Source organism: Apostichopus japonicus, chromosome 15 (genome assembly GCF_037975245.1).
Source record: "Apostichopus japonicus isolate 1M-3 chromosome 15, ASM3797524v1, whole genome shotgun sequence".
NCBI lineage: Eukaryota > Metazoa > Echinodermata > Holothuroidea > Aspidochirotida > Stichopodidae > Apostichopus > Apostichopus japonicus.
Genome location: NC_092575.1, coordinates 5,603,615 through 5,617,842, shown reverse-complemented (window position 1 = coordinate 5,617,842; position 14,228 = coordinate 5,603,615). Strand labels below are relative to the sequence as shown.

At 36.8% G+C, this 14,228-nt stretch overlaps 2 protein-coding genes across 5 annotated transcripts in view; one reads left to right on the top strand and one right to left on the bottom strand.

Moving 5' to 3' along the window:
• Window positions 1–342: 342 nt before the first annotated feature.
• Window positions 343–4,254, bottom strand: LOC139981563 (mitotic-spindle organizing protein 2B-like). 4 transcript variants are annotated; one of them, XM_071994036.1, is made up of 3 exons: window positions 4,027–4,254; window positions 2,558–2,703; window positions 343–2,308 (listed from the first exon to the last, which is right to left on the bottom strand). In XM_071994036.1, the coding sequence occupies exons 2-3, from the start codon at window positions 2,692–2,694 to the stop codon at window positions 2,044–2,046; spliced, it is 402 nt and encodes a 133-aa protein (XP_071850137.1). In that variant the 5' UTR covers window positions 2,695–2,703; window positions 4,027–4,254; the 3' UTR covers window positions 343–2,043. The 4 variants fall into 4 exon arrangements, with proteins under 4 accessions (XP_071850137.1, XP_071850136.1, XP_071850138.1 ...); XM_071994035.1 differs by lacking the exon at window positions 4,027–4,254 and adding an exon at window positions 3,869–3,995; XM_071994037.1 differs by lacking the exon at window positions 4,027–4,254 and adding an exon at window positions 3,552–3,721.
• LOC139981558 (oxysterol-binding protein 1-like) overlaps window positions 3,853–14,228 on the top strand; it is a 68,276-nt gene continuing 57,900 nt past the window's right edge. Inside the window, exons 1-4 of the mRNA XM_071994027.1 lie at window positions 3,853–3,992; window positions 5,442–5,611; window positions 6,344–6,552; window positions 10,917–11,155. Of these exons, the coding sequence (XP_071850128.1) occupies window positions 5,484–5,611; window positions 6,344–6,552; window positions 10,917–11,155 (576 nt within the window). The 5' untranslated portion in view covers window positions 3,853–3,992; window positions 5,442–5,483. The remainder of the gene's footprint in view (window positions 3,993–5,441; window positions 5,612–6,343; window positions 6,553–10,916; window positions 11,156–14,228) is intronic.

The following is a 14,228-nucleotide window of genomic DNA, read 5'->3' as shown; positions in this document are numbered from 1 at the left end:
GTTTTTGTTGCATGTTAGAAAAATAACTTATGAAAGTATTATGATTTTTTGTCATTGACATTACAAAGACCAAGGGACCTCTTAAACAACAAAGTGAAACGAAAACTGAATGTAAGAATATTCTTTTATTGGAGCAGTTTCAACCAGTTACACAAAAAATAACCTCCATTGTCAATAGGAATATGTACATTTTTGTCACCACATTCTCAACTATGGTAGATTTATATTTACAAAGTGATGAACTTCAGGGAAAAATTCTCATTATGCTGTTTCCCACTCTATCATGTGACCCCCCCCCCCCCATAAAAAAAGTAATAAAAAAAGAATATTAATACAGAAATCTAGTTTCCATTTAATTCTGTTTATTTGAACTCAGTTTTAAATTAGGTCGTTGCGGCCTGTAAAATCCAGTTTTCTCTTGTCAAAAGTCCACTTGAAGTTACAGAGCAATGTCCACTATGCAGACTATCACGTTTTCTTTTTCATTCGATGAATTGAGTCAAGAAAAACCATGGGTTAGTTTGAAGTGAAGTACTGTCACTACTTTACCCTTAGTGCCATTGATTACATGGATATCCCCTGTAAATGAAAAAGCCATTCCCTTCTCCCCTACACCCTGTCCTCCCCTCCACCATGCACACATAAATAGGTACATGGCATATAAGTTGCTCAGCTTTAATAGCCAATAAATGTTAAACAAAGCTTGAATTTGCATCATTTTCCTTAACCTAGATAAAATATGATATAATAAATTAACCCAAGGCCTAACTAAAATAATTTCAACGTTGAACAACAGACCGTCTGAATTTATATTTTCTAAGATCAAGGAGGAAGACACAACCTCAACAGTTCTAGTTAGGTCTACCTTGCTAGCGACAGAAATCCTCCGATACAATATACCCTCTTGGAATGGATAGGCTTCGTACAAAGCAGTCAGTGTGCTACTAATTCACTGTGATAGTGTACATCTGATTTCTTCATTGATAATATTTTCATTCAATTTTGTTTTCAATTAAACAAGATCAAATGCCTAAAAGAGTTTGTTTTTCCACTTGAGTTGTAAGGAAAAATCTTTGTCTCACCAAACGGACAAGATTAAGACATTCATGAAACCCTCCCTACACACCCTTCCATGTAACTATCAAACTATGACGAATTCAAAATCAAAAATACAGTGACATAAAGTTTGCAAGCTGAAAATGATGAACTAATTGCATGTTACTTAAAGTCATACCAAAGGAATAAATAGTGGAAGGCATGTAATGATATTGGCTTGAGGTAAGTAATTTGTCAGAGCCCTTTCACATATGTTGGGTCTTGTTGGGGTCAAGAATATTACTTACATAGTACCCTCCATCTAAAATGGATCCATCAGTGGTATATCACTGGCAACCAAGAACGTTTTAAATAACTCAGGTTTATATTCCTTGTTTCTAGGCTACAGCCATTTTGGACGTAACAGCATGTCAAGCTAAGCCTACAGTATTTCTATCTGAGGTACAGCTTATCATTCAATTGGGAATGCACAGATGCCAAGATGGTGAAAGCTTTACAAGAACTCGCAGAAAGATCGCTAAGTTTGTAGTAAACATATCTGTCTTTTTCATTAATTTTTTGAGAAATATAATTGAAAGACCTCAAGTTGCTACGCCAACAATAAATCTTATAATGTTCTACTCTGAAGAATGCATGATCACCTCCTCTTGGGTCAGTGACAAAGTTGCTCTCCTGCAAAGCATAAGTAAGTTCGAAACTTATCGCAACATGAAAGTCAATTAGCCAAATTTAATGATCATGTAACCATTTGCTCTTAGACCTGTCACTTAGAAACGAACTTCTTGAGATAATTAATTAAATAACAGCAGCCCATACACATCTAAGTCACCATCTACCACCTTTTAGGTATTCTCTGATTTAAGACTTCTCTGGGACACTGCAGCATCTGTGATATTCAAGGTTTCTGGAAACGGCAGATTACTCTCTTCTTCAAAACTAACAGCTCAGTCACCGACCGAATCCGTCACAACAACTCGATTGACCCCCTCAGGTTTGACCCTGAGAGCTTTTGTGGCTTCCTGCGCTCTTCCCTGGTTTCTCGTGTCTCTGTTTCTCCTTGTCCCTGCTGGAGGAAAGTCCACTTCTGGAGGACCCAGATTTGTCCCCTTTCCGGGAGGAGGGTCGAGAGGTGGAACTCATCTTTGATGAAGCAGAGTCTGTCTCTGCCAAACGTCCCTGATGAATCATGGATTTCAACATTTCAGCGATCGTCAAAGGAGACACATTCAACTTGAGTAAATCCAGGATAATTCTGTAGATGGAAGATTGAGCCCAATGTAGGTGATCTACTACTACTAGATGAGATGAATTATCATGTATACAGCCATAGTATGGTAGAATATGGTAATTTCAGGTGTTCCCTAAGTACATGTATCCTAGTACTGTGTTATATATATACTGTACTAATAAATACAAATCACCAGAAATACTACGTTGCTGTTATCAAATATCAGATATATAGTCGTACAAATTGGATCAACTTTACTACTCCCAGTCTCACCTCAGTACTGCTGGGCTTATTTCTACACCAGAGAGTTGACAGAGATCAAATAATTCCTGTTCCTCCTGGTTGAGAGCATCCCTTGCCTTCTTACCCTTTACTTCATACTTATACGATTTTGATGATTTGCTGCTCATTGTAATTGTCTGTAAGGAACAAAATAACTCCATAAAAATCAACATTCCTGTGGCAAAGAAGTACCACATCATGAAAATGTGATTGTAATTTCCAGTAAGTGAAACAGATGATTTAGGCCGGCATTACATTTACAATTACAGGCATTGGTTTGTTACTTGTTTATAAGGCCATGGGAATGAAAGTTTGAGATTTATGTCCACCAACTGAATGCTCCAAAAATTCCTGTAAAAAATGTTCATGTTTACAAAAAATCATTTACACAAAACTGTAACAAAGTAGCTGCATGAAAATAGACGGTGAGAAAGTTTCCAATGGGTAGGTAGTATTAGTTAACGTTAGGCCTACCTCACCAGAAAAATGTGATTGTGGGGATCCTGTCAAAAATAAGAAAGATTAAGGACGTCATTACTGGCATCGGTTTGTTATGTGTTTATATGACCATGGTATGAAAGCTAACGATGGAATGCATTAATTTGGTATATTAGTTAGACTTAGCTTTACGTTGGCCTAAGTTGGACTACTTAGACCTAGCCTATTCCGTATTTTGTGCAACACCGCTAGGCCTACAGTCCCTTAGATTTAGACCCAACTTAGGCTATGCAACTTGTCTTGTAGTTAGGCTATATGTAACTTTGTAAAGTTAATATAAGATAAAATTAAACATATCAAACTTGTAATACGAAATATGTGCACTGTAAATTAAATAATAGTACATTAATTACATTTCGTAGGCGGCCTTGAGCTCTTAATTTATGATAAGATCTCTGTCTTCCACATGCATCAATGTAGCGGTTTCCGTTATGTAACTAAAAGTCCCATGTATCTGTCACGTCGACGAACATGAACGAATACTCACAGTATTACTGTACTAGACTACGTTCTGTGTAAGAAATCGTACCCCGTACTACTATTAGACCATATTTATATATTCTTGCGGGGATTGTGGGAACTGTAGTGCAAAACATTGCCAGTTTTAAATTTTAATTGTCATTTGTTACGGGATCGATTGGCGCTATGAAGTTTTCCGGAACCATATCACGGAAAATAATTAGCGCGCTCACCTGAATCACACAGTCACGTAGGAAGAGATAGAGACACGCAGTACAGTATGTTAGAAGGAGGATCAATCGCCGAATTGAAGTTATTGAATGTTCGCGGCGAGAAGTTACTTACGTTCTATACAGTGCACGTAAAGCTAGGCCCAGGACCTAGCGAGTCACTACACTGAAGGTTGGACGGACCGGGATAGAGTTTTGGAATATTGAAGATTTCCTGGTCGTTTTGCAGTGATAAGGAGGTTCACATAAAATTATATATAATTTCCTACTCACATATCTTGTGTGGTTCAAAGTTGATTAATTTTTGGTGTGGCAGCATGCCAGTAGGAAGGCCTGTACTGTAGGCAATATAGTTATTATTACATAGGCATAGCCTTACTTAGAGGAGTTAGGCTGGGCTAGGTTAGATCATACTAGATGTAACTATATTCCTTAATTAATTCTATGTATATAAGTAAGTTGGCCTGACGTTACAATCCTAGCAGGATCTTCTTCAAAGGCTCAATGACAAGTAACAGTAATAGAAGGGACAAAAACATGCACAGAATACAGACAGGTTAATGAGCATGGTGAACACAAAGAGATAGATGTAAGGGGATTAGTAGACAAGGGATGGAGAGAAGAAAGAAACCAACAGGGGAAGAGGATAAGTAGAAGATAAAAAGTGGAGGGACAAAGAGAGGATTAAGAGAAAGGAGTAGGGAATAAACTGGAGAAGGACAAAGACAGAAAGGTGTGGAGAAAAAAGGGTGGAACAGAGCTGAGAAGAGGAGTGATGGGGGGGGGGGTTGCAAGGGGAGCAGGTGGGGGGGAACATAAGAAGAGTTAGTCATGTCCTTCCTGAATTTGAGCACATGAGGTTGAATGGTGCGAAGGCGTTGCATCCACAGCCTCTCTCTGCTGATTCATACTAGGTCAGGACGGCTACCTAAGGATTCAATCCCCTGTAGGGACATGTCGTTAATGGTATGGTTGGGAAGGTTAAAAAGTTCTCCAACTGGGGTCTCAGTCTTCATGGTAATGACTGTGGATCTGTGACCATAGAATTGCTTCTTGAGGGTGGTTTTGGTTCGCCAACATACTGGATGCCGCAAACTCTACAACAGATCAGATATATGACATTAGTGGTTGTGCAAGTGATGTGACCCATTCAGCATGGTACTTTCAAATGTGATCGTACTTCGAGATGCATCATCTGCAGCCACCACATTGTTGAATCCAATTTCATCACCAGCCACAGCATGCAACTCACACACAAGACTAAGGGTCACATCGCTTGCACAACCACTAATGTCAGATTACCAGCATGAGAGGTTTCTTTGTGCGCGAGTCTTCATTCCCTTTAAGAGTGTGGAATATTTATCTTTGCAATGTGAGTGTGACACTGTCTGCTACCTGAGTTTCCCGTGAAGTGGTGTTGTTACTTTAGATTTACTGTAGGTTTGAGGATGTGTCACTGGCACCCTTAGAATTGTAGTAGGCTGTTCACTGTGGCATCTTCTGTGAAAGTATGAAATGTGTAACTTTGCAGATGCATGCGAACTATATAGTGACATGTTTGACAGCATTACGATAGTTCATGGATGGCCTATACCTGCATGTACAGTATCATGTTATAGTTGACATTCTCATAATTCGGTTCAAAGGAATCTTACTAATACATATCATTATATCGTCATTTGTTGCAGTTACTGTAGAGGCCAGGATACTCTGGCAGGGTAAAAGTGAAGATGCATTCAGATCTGAAAGGGAGCCCACCAGAAAGTATGAAGGGCTGGCTGTACAAGTGGACAAACTACCTTAAGGGTTATCAAAGAAGGTGGTTTGTACTCGCTAATGGGCTGCTGTCGTATTACAGGTATGTGCGACGAAATACTGACTTATGTAATTCAATCTATGAGTAACAGAAAACTGACCGAAATTTTACACAGTTGAAAAAAAGCAAAGCATTTTTGTGGCTAGAAGGGGATTCAAATCCCATGAATTTCTTTGCTCTAGCTGATCCATCAAAATACTGACTTGTGAATGTGCTTAACAAAGCCAAAAGATTATACGTAACTGGTTTTTAAATGGCCCAGGGCTGTCAGATGTGGGTTGGGGGAGGGTGGGGGGTGTGGTGATTATCCAAGTTTATTGCTTGTAACGGTTGGTGTGTGTTTGGGGATAATTTATCCAGTATCACACTGCTATGCAAACTTGGGTAAATTGCTACACAAATACCAATGTGTATAGCACTGAATTATACTATTTTCAGTGTTTCATGAGAAATAAAATTCATAAATTTGAAAACTGCTAGTAAAGATGTGAACGCTATATTAAAAGTTGGTATTAACAAACTTGTATTTAACTTAATTATAACTTTGGTTTACAACTATGTCTCTCCAGTAAATTGAATGCCCAGTCTAATATACCGATAAATACAGGGTTGGTTTGCATCATGTTAGACTAAAATTGCCACTTTTGTTGTTGTATTTTTCACAAAAGTCCTGAAACAAGGCCACATTGGATTCTTGAAGTCACCAGTTGCATTAAGTGACCTGTTTGATTGAAATTGAGAAGTAAATTTTTTTATATTTTATTTTAACAACAGGAATCAGGCGGAGATGGCTCACAGTTGCCGAGGAAGCATTAACTTGGTAGGAGCCTTCATTGACGTGCAAGATTCTTGCTCGTTTGTGATTTCTTGCGACGCTCAAACTTTCCATCTCCGTGCCAACAATGAAGTAGAGAAACAGAAGTGGGTTGTTTCGCTGGAGGTGGCCAAATCCAATGCCATCCAGATGCTAGAGGCTGAATCAGGTAAAAATAAATATTGCTGAATGTTGTTATTACGATGATTAGAAGCTAGGTTATTAATTTGAGTTTGAAATTTGCGGGTTTTTTTTCAAAGAGGGTTAACTGTAGCTAATCTTTCCTGTAGTACTTGAAAACTAGCCAAGGGGATAATTTCTCCAGTATGGCTTTGCAAAATGCTAGGCAAAATGGTCAAATTGCTATACAAGTCCAAAGATGTATAGCAGTTTTTTTTTGATAAGAGACCAATTTCAGAGCCTTCAAAACTGCTAGATGTACAAAATTTAAACACTTACTTACTCCTTTTCAAACAAGTGCATAAATGGAATAATTAAACATTTTTTTTATACCTGCTGCGCTAATTTCTTAATTTGGAAGATTAGCAACCATGCAATTACTGAGTGAGGGATATCATGTTAGAAAGGAAGGGATAATGGTTAGTAAAATTGATGGATGAGGCAAACTTGTTTGGAATGTACACACAGCATTTACCAGACTTGCATCATCTGTGTGGAGAATCACTACATTCCATTAATGACAGTTTACTAGTTAATATACAGTTAGTTTGCTTGTAGGTCTTGTACAACAGTTAATTGCTCCATTGGCTTACACACTAAATTTGTCACTTTTCCAAGGCTGCTAAAGCAGTTTTCAACGGACATAACATACCCACCATATGATCACAGCACATCAAACATTTGCAACAAAGACCCCTTCAACTTTGGAGCTAGAAGAGGTCAAAGGTTAGCATCTATAGTGCTTCCCAACACATCTGCCAGCACTTACTGCAGAATCTTCTTGTTTCACCCAGGATTCTCTAAAATGCCTTAAATCACCTTTAAACCTTCAGATTTTAGACCATCAGTAGTTTAGTTAACCCTCTTGTACATCCAAGCATGAGAAAGAATGACGATGACTCAAAAAGTGCCAAAAAAGTCACCAACAGTGGGTCAATTTAAGGACTATTTTCTGACTGTTAACCGTTCAGGCGGTTATACACTACTCTCATTGTGGTATGGTATCTGATAGTGAAAGTTTGTGGCTATAGCCTACCTACATCCATGATAGTAGATCAGTGGAGCAGAAAGTATCATATCAACCCCCCTCCTGCTCCTCCACTCCCCTTCTTCAACCCTCTCCCTACAAGACAAACAAATGTTGTTTAAAATGTGTCATGGTTTAAAAGTCATTTTAGTGTACTGCGAGTCTGATCATTGTGTGATCTTGTATTGATTATTGTGTCAAGTGTGTGAATTGTTTTTTTTAAATTTATAGCTTTCTCTTTTGCTCTAGTGTTCATCTTTTCTTGGGTGACAGTTACTAGTGTTATGCATGAAAACAATGCCAGTACAAATAGACACAGTAGTGTCATTAGGTATCATTATCTTAACAACAAATTAATCCAACACGCTGAAGTCTTTCAAAGAAAATAAACAAAGGCTGAAATAAGGAAAAGCTTTAATACTTATAGAAAATTGTTGTCATTCTGAGATTTCAATTTAACGATGGTTTCAACTGTTTGGTCTTGTAAATAAAGCAATGATAAAACAATGATAGCTCCCAAATAGCTCTTAGATGTTTGTTGCAGTAGCTGCTTGGGCAGCTTTTCATCACAAGCAGGCAGGCATTCAGATGCATTAATTATTAATAAGATTCACCATTTACACGGTTTGTTTGCACTTTGTATGTGATTTTACCCAAACTGTCCTGGAGTTACTCAAGATATGATTGCATAAACATCCTAATTTCAATTATCCTAACAATAAATTTGATAAAAATGCTTTAGATGTTTAATAGGCAGAAGAACTTTTATTTGTTGCTATAATTTAGTCTTCACATCCAATTTTTCAGTGGCAGATGATAGCATGGGTTGAAAAGTTGGATTGCAATCATTGCATTTTTAATTCCTTCTCTGAAACAGTAAGGAGGCGATGTTGGTAATTATTGTTGAGAGGCGGAGAGGTGGCCGTCTCACATACTGTAATGGATACTAGGGGAAACCCTGGTATTCTTATTCAGCAATATTGCAATGTACAATGTACTGCTGGAGTCATAAAGTCCAACTTATTGACTTACTTAAATTGTTGATCAGGAAACTGCATAATTTCTCCATATTTAACATTTCAAGGATTGAAGATTATGCAATGATTTTGTGTAGCCATTAATTTGGTGAAATTTGAATGTTCCTGTTTGAGGAAAAACCAGTATTTTAGTACTTCTCATATTGCCATGTATTATGTTTACAAGGTAATATGGATAAACTGGTATATATGTGTTGTGTGCAGTGTGTTATGTATGGTTGAGCCATGGAGGCATGTGTTATGTATGGTTGAGCCATGGAGGCACACTGTTAAAGTACGTCAAGTTGTTAGATCAAGAAGTTTCAATCTTTAATTACAGTTTGTTTTCCCTTCTTTTTACGTTACACTTTGTCAAGCATCACCAAGTTTGATAGATTTTACATTAACCATATCACAGATGTTTGCAGCCGTTTCCTGGAAATATTTTTAGATTTGGGTATATATACTGATGATCACACCAACCGTGCAAATACAATGCAAGTGTTCACTGTACAAAACAGTTTGACCAAATTGCATGCAGACCAAAGTATATATGTCAGTTCAATTTTGCTGCAGCATAGAAAAATTCAGGAAAATAGATGTAGAAAGATGTAGATAGATAAAAGATACATGGAGGAGTTATCCCTAAAACTGCTTAGAGAAATTTTTAATATCTGACTAAGTGCTGTAATTTTGCAACTTTTACAGTAACTTATGTTCAAGATTCTTTCCACATTTCTACCACAAATATCTGCAATTTCTTTTTTCTCATGAATCTTGGCAAAGCTCAAGAAACTTTATTGGTTGGGGGATGCTGAACCCCCCTACTCAGAATACCAGGGTTTTAATGAACAGGAGATCTTACTGCATGGACTGTGTTGTAGACCCAAGATTATTGATTCTTAAATATATCCCCATTATTTCCTTATATTCAAGAAATGTGAGATTCAGATCCTGTCTATGCAATCTGTTCAATTCTTGTGTTAAACAGTAATAAAATTTCCCTATTTGTTTGCACAACATGGATCTCTGAAGTAAAATGAAAGACACCATTGTTTGTTTGTTACGATATAAATGAATAATTCATGAAAGTGTCACGTCATTGGGCATTTGACATTTAGCCAATGAATCCCTCTTTAATATACCATATTTAGTATGATTTTCCTGTGGTAATTGAACCATCCTTTCTATGATAACACAAGCAGGAAAGGCCCTGTGACAGGTTAATGCTAAATTCATTAGCCAATCTAGGTTCTTTCGTCTAAAACCCCGGATGAAGATTTATCGAGAAAGATTCTGTAATCTCTTGATATCCTTGGCTATATTTTCTGACGTGGGTCTTTCATGGTTTCATGATTGATATATATTGATTAATATGCTAAATAATGAACAGATATAAATATATATATATATATATATGGTAAGTATAATAATACCTAACTGCCATGCACACCGGTGTGATATTTAACATCCTCTGGGTTAGATTCACTGTTCACCTAAAAATATCTCTTGGGACATTTAAAGGTCCAAAGTATGATATATTCGTTGTTATTAAAAATCTACAGTGACACTGGGTGATATTAATGAGGTTAATGATCATATATTTTCTAGCTAATAAGTAATGTGAAAGTTACTCAATCGGTGAGCTATATTGCCACAGCTTGTGACTGATCAGACTCCAAACAAAGAGAAGACCTCTCTCAAATTGAAATTTACAGTTCAAGCCAAAAGAAAACAAGCCATTTGGAATAATATGCAGTTTAAGAAGATGTGTTTTCTAAGATTAAATGAGCAACACTGGTGTACTTGGTTATACATATGAGTTGTATTAAATCCTATTGAAGCATGTTAACATATTTGGCTGCATTATGCTGTAGTCACCTGTGCAACATTTGGCTGCATTATGCTGTAGTCACCTGTGCAACAGAAGTAGGCAGAAAATGCGATTTAGTTGCTCCCCACTTACCTGTCCCCTCACTAAGTACTACTACATTCTACTGTTACAATGCCTTATAGATCCATGAAATTTAAAAGGGTCACTTTCAGCAGAATTTATGTCTTGAGATGTTATAGTCCAGGAAAAAAAAAGAAACATTTGATTGCTGGGTAATGTTTCTGTAGATATTCTGGTTCACAAGATAAAAATTGGTGAATAAAGGTTTATTATTAGAATTAATTTTGTGCCTTTAGGGGAGGGAAGTATTTTTTTCTTGTTGAAAGAACAGAAACACTGTAATAGTGAGCTTTCTCTAAGGACTGGCAGATCATACGAGAATCAAAGTTTGAAAAAAAAAATCTTTCCTTTTTCAGATGAAGAAATGGAGTCGGCTAAAGAAGAAGAGATTGATTATCAGAGTTCCCTCCGTCAGTTAACGAGCAAACTGGACGACATGAATACCTGTAACGATCTCATCGAGAAACACTTCGGAAATCTACAGAGGGCGCTCTCCGATTTGGAAAAGAATCCAGAGCAGGACACAGCCGCCCGGTCAAAGATTATCAGCGAGAGGGCGACATTGTTCAAGATTACATCAAACGCCATGATAAATGTAAGTACCATGTTAGTAAATCTTTTGGTAATTATGCAAAACCCTGCGATCCATATCTGCAGGTGATGATATGCAGTATTTCAAGCACTAGATTGCTCAGAATGGGTCAATTCCCCAAATTTTAGACAATTTAAAACAGCTAGTGATCGACCTTAAGACAACTTTAACTTTGTATCTTTTTTTTCCTTTGTTGAAAGCTTAGTAGAGTGTACTCTGACAAATTTTGCACTAAACATTGTTTACATCATAAATATTTATTATTATGCAAAACAAACTGCTGTTCTCGTGTTGATTCCACACCTCTCTGCCTTTCTTCATTTATTTCTATTTTAGTTTTTTTAAAGGTTTTCGCAAAGTGAATTCGCTCTATGACAGTAACTTTTCCAATAAACCTGGTTCAGAAGAATTTACTTCACTCCTCTCCAGGCACGTAGCCAGGGGGGGGGGCAAAGGGGGCGACGCCCCCCCTTGAGCATACTGTTGTATTTATTTTTGATATTGCTAGTAATTTCAAAATAAAAAAACTTACAAGGCCTGGGAAGTGCCATTTCCAGCGATCTGGGAGGCATTTTCGGCCAAAATTTTGGTGTACGCTTTGCCCCAACCCATAGTGGCACTACTGTACGCTTAGATAGTTTGCCTATAGGCTTCGCCCTCCCTTGGCAAATTCCTCGCTACACGCCTGCTCATCTCTAACCTGTCTCCAGTCAACTCACACACTTTCAAAATTTGACCTAACCGTCTATCTTGGAAAAATTTACTTAAACTCTGCCTACTCAATCCTTCATCCCAATTTACAATTCAGGGAGTGACCTACACTAATTTTTTTCTGCAGAATTTCCCAACCCTGCATCTGTGCAGGCCTGTCTAACAATACTACTTTAACTTCAGTGCAGTCGAAAGTTGGTTGACTTGAATGGTGCAACATGGGCATAGTACAGTTTATATTAAAGTTCCGGTTAGGTAGTTTCTGTATTTGGACTAATTCTTTCCAAGTGAGCGGACTTGAGCGTTACTCGACCTCAACTACAAGATATTAACAAAAGGTGAACGAAAAGGAGAATACCTTCACACCAAAAGGACAGATATTACCGACTTCATCGTGCATGCACCCCTGTATACTTTCAATGCAGTACCTATAGCCTTACATTCACTATCATACACATACTAAAGAAAAAATTCTCTGGACTGCGTGAATTGCTAAAATCTTACTCTCAAATTTGTTTCTAGAAAGACGACAGAATAAATTTTAGTCCCTTAAAGTATGTTCAATAGAAGAATACTTGAGTGTGGCTCTTACAGTAGTTCATGCAAATATTGAAATTTATGCAGTAGTGGAGATTTATGTACATATGAAGTACTGGTTAAATGTATAATTTGGGAGTTTCAAGGAGAATATTACAGGTTGTTAAGTTTGGGTCTGATGAGTACCATAAATTTATTAATGTTGTGAGGATCATTTAAGTTCAGTTGGTATGGGCATTTATAGTCTGTGTTTCAACAGTTAAAGGGAGAGTTGTTGATTTAAGGGGGATAATTTGTTAGTTAAAGAGAAGTTTTTAGTAATGTCAGTGTTATCGTCAATTTTTTATTTTTGTCCACTCTCCGATTTAAGGTAGTATCTGAAAGTACAGTTTAAAGCCCCCATATAATAAATAAGTATCTAACTTTGCTATAAAGTTGACCTTCCTGTAGGTACAGCACTGGCAAATCATTTCAAAATCATAGTACTATTTAGTTGATCACACTTAAACTAACTTCATGCTTATAATGCAATGAATTCCTAGCTCTTTGCATGTAAAATTACTCTCTTTAAAGTAGGAAAGGGAGGAGGGGGAGGGGGTGGGGAGGTGAAGGCCACAGGGATGGGAAGCCTGGAATGGAAAAGGTTCGTTGGACAGATACATGCCTGTGCTATTTAGAAACAGATGAATGTGAATATATTTTTAGCCTGTAGAATAGAAATTTTATCAAATTAAATCTTGGTGAAATTTGCATTATAAAGTAAAGTAAGTTGGATATGTAATTCTCACGCATAATTTCCAAGATATTGGTGGTTGTACTAGAAATGGTCATTCTTTGCACCAAGGGAATTTATTCGAAGCTAAAAAGGTGTGATGTCATAGATGCAAATGCGGAACCAAAAAAAAAATGTTTTTTTTTGCTGTTTTTGTTCTTTTTTACTATCCTTTTGACCTTGAATGTGGTATAATTCTAGCCTTTATAACAGGATCACAACTTAATGTATACTGTACACCACATAAGGAATCAATAGTGTACACTTTATTCTGATACATTCACTCTTACTGTAGGAAAAATCAATTCAAATTTTTCGGGAAAAGAACACAGTTGTGTACATCTAGATATATATTGATAACATTACATCTGTTTTTACTTCAAGTTCAACTGTTTGGTACAAAATGTTTAATGCAGTTCAAAGGAACATGTTTCAAATTTCTAAAACTGGCAAGAAGCAATTTAAGAACTAAAATTTCATCAGGATACTACAGGATTACATTTTTACAATCTTTGTTTTACATGTGAGAGAGAAATTCACAGGTCTTCAAAGTTATCACTTTCGTTTTTAATTGGTGAGTAAAGTAATTGTTCTATTGTATATTAACCATTTCAATTTAATTCAATTTATTTCTCATATACAGTGCATAACTCACTGACAAAAGTAGTTATAACAAAGAATTACATAATATTATATACATATGACGGACACTAGAGAAAACAAGACTGTTCATCAAAGCTAGTGACCGTGAAACAAGAGCAGACACTTTTGGGCAGAATTGATTCTAGAAGTACAAATGAACAAATGACACAGATCAAACCGGGTAAATTTGAAGTTGCTTCGGAACTTTACAGGCCGTAAATACTATAGTGCCTTACAGTATCGCATATTAACAATGCACATGTCGTAAAATACTTAAGAGAGAAAATGAGCATTAACCCAATAATGTCCTGCTTAAATATTCATAGTTAACACTTTTGAAATACAGTATTCCATCTACTCTCCGAATTTAGAATGTCCTATCAGAATTATCTCTATGGAATTACTTCCGATATA